Below are 7,229 nucleotides of genomic sequence, written 5' to 3' on the forward strand. Positions count from 1 at the left end.
TGTAACAACATTCAAATACATTTTTGATGAAAATTGCAAATATTTTTTAAATTCATATATTTATGGATTTATATTACATTTGTTTAAAACAAGACACATTTGTGTGGATCAGAAATGTGTTTGTGAAACTTATTTTTGTTTATGGATTTATTTTACATTTATACATGCCGATATCCATTTGTGTGTGCATTGAAATATATTTGTGAGAAGAGAGTAATTTATGTATAAATCACAAAATACATTTGTGAATCCTTCTCTGTGCATTCATTATTAATGACTGTTCTGACCCCATAGTTTTGTACTTCATTATATATGTTTGTTAAATTACAGAATCACAATGGTGTCATAAGAAATTGTATCATTGAGGTTTATTGTCACTTTATTAAAGAGTTTGTGTGGCCGACTTGCTTAAATACATATTAAAGAAGGTATATTGATGTAATGCCACGGCCAGTGCATGTAGGCAACCCTGCTGCAGGCCTAACAATACTTACTGGGGAGGAGTGTTATGGATTGCCTCAGCTGAGAGAACTTTCCTGAGATCAATCAGAAGGATCCACAAAAGCTATAGGAACAGCTGAGGGAGTTTGTGTGCAAAAACTGAAGGCTACCGGCCCAAGCACTCATATTTCTCATATCATCCATCCGAGAAGTGACCATATGGCCTCCAGGAAAAGTGGAACTTCCCCTTTGTATCAACTTCCAAAGGAAGACGTACTAGCTCAAGTTATTGTGTTCAACTGTTTTGGTTAGTCAACTCAGATATTGTGTTTACATGCAGGTGTGGTCAAGCTGTTTTCCCCAAATCCAAAAAGAGTGAATGTAATGCACAGCCAATGAACACAGGCCCTTATTTTACTTTGTAAAACATTTGCATTAAACATCATAAAATGTAAATATTTGAAATGATTATTAACACACTTGACATATGTACAAGGACGGTTACAAAGAAGTTATTTCTTTAAAGTGTCCATTTGAATTCAGTGTTTTACAGATGATGAGGATAGGGTTTGTCTTTGAGGACCCAGCGACGTTTGTTGAGGAGTTTAAAGATGATGCTTTTATCCCAGTATGAGGGACCCTCAATGAAGGTTGTGGTTGCTCCCTCCATGTCTTCTGCTTCAGGCAAGGTGGCGGTCTGATGTCAACACACTGTCGGAACAGGAAATTCCTTGCAAGATTCTTGCGTACCGCAAGATTAGAAAACGTTTCTTTTTCATTTCTTAATTATTTGGGTCCTGTGACATAACAAAACCTCACTGTTCTGATTTGAATGTAGACAAAATGACTCTTCTTCTGTACTACGCGTCAAAGGTCCATGGTCAGCTCTTTACATGTTGTTGATGTACATGCTGCAGGGTGTAGCGATTCCCACAGTTCGGCTCTAGGTCTGGATGGTGTTCCTCCATGCATGTCGGGGAGACTGGAACCTGGCTATTTTGCTTACAACCTAATAAGGAAAATAAGTGATTTAGAACGAATACGGTTTTGAAATATAATAAATAACTTATTCAGCAACATGTATGCATTGGGCAACACACACACACACACACACACACACACTAAACTATCATTAGAAGGTTCAATATAAACAACACTGTACAAGATCAATACAGTTGCATGCAGACTCTTGAATCCAAGGCTCTATTATTTATTTTTATATTTGCGTACTTATACAAAGATTAAATTTCGTAATTCGTAGGACTTGAATGCACCCTTGCCAAAACCCATGGCTGACGTCATACTGTATGTGGATGGAAGAAAATGTAGCCAGAAAAATATACAGATAAATATTGTTCCTGAAAATCTTGATTATTTATTACATCTGATCACATTATGCTGACAGCAAAAAATACTTTCTCTTACTTAGAGAGGGTCAATACTCAATAAGCGGGAAAACGGTGTGTGGCTTCAGTTTGTCCGCACCGCTCAGGTCCTTGAGCGAGACCACAACCAAGCATCCAAGGACCTCGGCACGTAGCTTCTTCATCAGTTCACACGCAGCAAACAGGGTCCCTTGTAAAACAGAACACAAACGGCATACAACCTAAATATTTAGCAGTTCTGTTTCATATTTGGTGCATGTTCATTTAGCCATGTGGTAGCGATGGATTGTTAAACTCAACTTTTAAAAGAAAGAAATAAACAAACAACGTCAACATTTCATAAACACATCATCTCTCACCTCCAGTGGCCAAAAGATCATCAATAAGAATAATTTTCTGTCCAGGGGATACAGAATCTTCCTGAACTTCAGCCTCAGCCTATGTTGGGAACAAAACATTATATTACCAATAAAGTCACTCACATAGAGGGAGGGGGAACATATTGTACCAAATTGTTATTGTCTTGTCATTTAAATCAAGTATCCTTATGTATGTGTAGTACATAAATAGTAGGCTAAACACCACCATAATACTTACATAATGACTACATATATACCATCAACGTGAATAATGTGTTTGGTTGAATAATCATTAAGCTGAGAATATGGCAGTCCCATCTTACCGTGCCATACTCCAACGTGTACGCCACAGACACAGTAGGTCCTGGCAGCTTGCCTTTCTTCCTGATCATCACAAAGCCCACTCCTAACCTCTGAGCCAAAAGAGGACCGAAGAGGAACCCACGAGCATCAATACCTGTTGTACAAAGACCAGAAGGTTGGGCCAGTTAGAGAATTTCCATTTCCATTTCTATAGCCCTTAATCACCGGTACAGTTGCTAAGGGCTTGAAAGGCAATATATTTATGACAGCCATCAGACCCAAGCCCCCAAGAGGGCAAGAAAAAACAAATTAGCAAGGAAGAGATCTGGAAGAGGAACGGAGAGTGGGGGATCCCTAGACTGGGTAGCCCCGCCCGTTCTGCCGGCGATTTGAGTTGGCCCTGCAGAAGGGTCTGGAGAAGAGCAATACATTTCTTTCTAGTTTTGATGTTTTTGCGGGAACCAAACACCAAGCTGGCTTTTCCCCCTGGCGCGCTATTGGCTGGTTTAACAAAATGATGACAGGGAAGCGACGGCAAGCAGCCAATTGCGTACAGAGTCAATTTAACTCCGCCCGCTGATCACGCCTCTTGTGCTGAAGAAAATAACAGCAGCTTCCCCGGACCAACGTGCAATCTACGATTGAGCTTGGTCTGGCAATAGCCAGGCTAGGGGATCCCTCCTTCCAGGGATGTTCAAAACATTACAATTGGACATTTATTTTGGTTTTTCTTTTGTCCCTCCCCCCCCCCACCCCTCCAAGGTTAACACACATATGATCAGATAAGCATGCATACATACAATTCATTCTACAGTTATACTTTGAAATATTCGGCAACCCTCAGGTGCCGCCTATTTTAGTTCCATTCATGTCTGCATATACAAAGAAGATGACAAATACAAAAAATAGAAAAATAAATTCTTATTCTTATTCTTATTATTAATAATAATAATAATAATAATAATAATAATAATAATAAGTTGCCCTCGCACACTTTGTGCTTGGCACCTAAAAAGCTGCAAGCAGCATTTTACGGTGCCAAGCCTAAAGCAAACCAATAAACCATCAAGACCCTGACGCAGACCATGGAGACCCTGACGCAGACCATGGAGACCCTGACGCAGACCATGGAGACCCTGACGCAGACCATGGAGACCCTGACGCAGACCATGGAGACCCTGACGCAGACCATGGAGACCCTGACGCAGACCATGGAGACCCTGACGCAGACCATGGCTGATAGACCATTAAAACCCTGACGCAGACCATGGCTGATAGACCATTAAAACCCTGACACAGACCATGGCTGATAGACCATTAAAACCCTGACGCAGACCATGAAGACCCTGACGTAGACCATGGCTGATAGACCATTAAAACCCTGACGCAGACCATGAAGACCCTGACGTAGACCATGGCTGATAGACCATTAAAACCCTGATGCAGACCATGAAGACCCTGACAGACCATGAAGACCCTGACGCAGACCATAAAGAGTTGACAACGCTGGAATAGCCTCAGCTTGGATCTGGTGATGGGCGAACAAACTTTCATGACCGTACGTCAAAAAACCTGGGATCCTTAGGGAATTGAGTGTTTTTAACAAAGTTCAAAATAGTCGCAAATCTATCCAAATAAAGTCATAGGTTCTTGAGGCATATTTGTTCAGCATGAGGATATGCATATGTGAACAAAGTTTCATGACTGTAAGTCAAAGCAGTTACGAGATATGCTTGTTCAAAGTTTGCATTTTTGGACTGTTGCTATAGCGCAGTGAACCCCAATTAGCAGCCCGCGGGCCAGATCCGGCCCACAGGAGCCAAATGTCCGGCCCGCGCTGACCCAGTGGCATTCACATGTAAAAAAAAAAAAAAAAAAAAATTTTTTTTTTTTGTTTACAGACTGATGTTATTTGCTACACATTTTTAAAAAGTTTAAAACTAATGTCACATATTGTGGTATCACATTTTAAAGCTAACTAACTACAATCTTCCTGTGTCTCTTAGAGAGGGAGGGACATATAGAGAGGGGAAGAGAGTGGATGTGAACACACACTGATCTGGATGGATGGCACCAGGCCCAATGCCCTGTTGAAGACACACTGTGCTGATGCTATTTAAGTTTTTATGTTTGGGGCTGCTGCACTGTGTGCGTGTTTGTTTGCTGGACTTTTTGTTTGCTGATGTTCCAGCGGCATTTAAATAAATTAATGGTAGGTTTTGGACAAATTTTGTTTCAAGAGAGCATTATTGTGTGACTCCTAACACAGGGTATTTTCAACTACTACTAATAATTATAGTAATGATAATTAAAGCAAAATGTGCACATAAAAATGGCAAATTAAAAAAATGAAACGATATCTCAGCCCTTGGCGTGGCATGCTTGACCAAATTTGGCCCTCTGGCAAAACTAATTGGGGAACCCTGATATATACTAACTACTATTATAGAAAGAGCAATGAAGAACTGCATACAATGGCCAAGTGGAACGTTAAATGCGAAACATTCAGAATTCAGTCACATCACTCACCGTTTTTGAATGATGATTCCACTATGTGAAATGATTTGTCATTATGTGGAGAAATGGTTGTGTTTCAAACTGTTTTAATGATGTGATGTAGCAGATAAAGGTAGGCACTCTGGAAGCTACGGTGTAGATGTTACAGCGCTGCAGTTCTGAGTCATCTTAAGAAAAGGTCAGAGGTGTGTCAAAAGAAGGATGCATTAAGTGGAAAACACATTTAAAAAAACTCATGATATGTAAACTGAATGTATTTTATATCATAGTGTTTCTAAAGTGAACAATGACCCGTGAGAGCTTAAAGGTCCCATGACATGCCACCAGGTGTGAATGTCATAAGAGACAGATTTTCAAACGGCTAACCACACTCACACCTTGTGGCATGTCAGCTTTAATAACCCTATTGCACTAAATATTGATTTAATCGTTAGTAATGAGGTACAAGTAGTAGTACTAGTTTTGTGGGATTTTCTGGTTTCGGACAATTTGTAGATATTTAAACATCCACCGGGTCGAATTTACCCGGGAACCTTTTTATTGTACATGACAAACGAACATAACAGGGGGGTTATGGTGCCTTCTATTTGTCCACCCGACTCGATCTGCGAGTCGGATTTCCGAGTTACGAACCGGAAGTTGCAAATAGAACACCCCCGAGGTCGGAAAAACGACTCGTCAACTCGTCTGTACTCAGAGGACCCCGAGTTCAGTAACAAAGATGGCTACTCCGAGCATCACATGTAGTAAACATTGTGGTTTTCTACTATTTTAAGCACTTGTGTTTTTGTTGTAACCAAATGAAGAAGTCGTACACATAGCACTGTATACTGTTACCTATAGGCATGTCGTTACAGTCTTATTATGTGTTAAATACCGCCTATTTTGTAGCTTGTGCCGCTGAAATTGGCTAGAGACGCTCCATGTTGCTATGACAACAATGCCGATTCTTGAGCAGAAAGCAGAGCTCCGACTCGTCTTGTTGTGTGCCAAATAGAACGAAAAACACGGGGTCACTCGTTTTACGAGACGGATGTGACGTCACACCCGAGCTGCAAGTCGCGATTACGACAAATAGAAGGCACCATTAAGGGAGGTGTGGCGACAGGACGGCTACTTACCAACGATCAGATCGACCACCGGGTGGCACTCTACGACGTGTTGTTCAAACAGATCGACCACTGCTGTCAGGGCTGCTGGACTTTTCATTATAGGGCAAATATCTCTGCAAATGAAACACATCATGTTTCAAACACACGATGTTAGGCTCACACATAACGTAAGCCTACATTGATTAATCAGTGGTGGTCTACCTTACGTTATATAACACTTATTATTTATTTAATCGTTATTACACTAGATGGCAACTCAAATGTACGCACCTGAAGAGAATCCCTTCACTTGGGAAGTCAGGGAACGGTCGGATACATCTGCTGATTAGATCCAACTTAGATTCCTCTTTGCTTTCTGCCATTATCACACTGAGTCACGTCCAGATCTGAGCAGAACGCGTGTCGTGACGCGTGTCGTGACGCATGCATCCGGTCTCCATCCGGTCTTGATCGATTGTTTTCTAGTGTGCGACTGCGCGAGTTTGGCTCCTGAAGTGAAAATCACCTTCATATTCTGCACAGAGGTTTTGATTAAGATAATGTCGTAACCATCCAAGGTTCACTTACCACGAGCTGTTATATTGTGGTGGTATATGCCCATGTAGAAGCAATAGGTTAATGCAAAGTTTTGAGAAAAAACTGTTATATTCGCGATGCCATTGAGAAATACTACACTTCCCACAATCCTAAAGTGTAACACGACGTCTTTGATTGATGGAGCTCGCTGTTACCATGGAAACGTTTACTGCCGGCGTGAAAGTCAAGTCATCGATGACTGCTTCACTGACCTCTACGTTGACCTCTTCTTCTTCGTTTACCACAGAGCGTCCGTGATTTACCTGATTTAACATGATGTGTTTTTTTTTTTTTTAGATATGAGGACAAGAATGTTCGCAGGGGTGAAAACCAGGTCAGGAACGATGCACAGTAGGCTACCATGTCGACGACAACACTTCGATACACTATAATATAGTGTATCAAAGTGTTGTCGATACACTATATGAAAGAAACACAACATGAAACACTGCATACACAAGCTACAATTTATTACAAACCTATTATTAACAACAAAAACACTATTATAATGACAAAGACTCAAAGATTCAAGAATC

At 40.8% G+C, this 7,229-nt stretch overlaps 1 protein-coding gene across 1 annotated transcript; it reads right to left on the reverse strand.

Moving 5' to 3' along the window:
* Positions 1-265: 265 nt before the first annotated feature.
* Positions 266-6,526, reverse strand: aprt (adenine phosphoribosyltransferase). Its single transcript, XM_084470592.1, has 6 exons — positions 6,388-6,526; positions 6,127-6,230; positions 2,509-2,642; positions 2,186-2,264; positions 1,867-2,016; positions 266-1,450 (listed from the first exon to the last, which is right to left on the reverse strand). Exons 1-5 carry the CDS (start codon positions 6,477-6,479, stop codon positions 1,877-1,879), a joined length of 549 nt encoding a protein of 182 aa, XP_084326718.1. The 5' UTR covers positions 6,480-6,526; the 3' UTR covers positions 266-1,450; positions 1,867-1,876.
* Positions 6,527-7,229: the final 703 nt, after the last annotated feature.

Source organism: Micromesistius poutassou (genome assembly GCF_964030765.1).
Source record: "Micromesistius poutassou genome assembly, chromosome: 7".
NCBI lineage: Eukaryota > Metazoa > Chordata > Actinopteri > Gadiformes > Gadidae > Micromesistius > Micromesistius poutassou.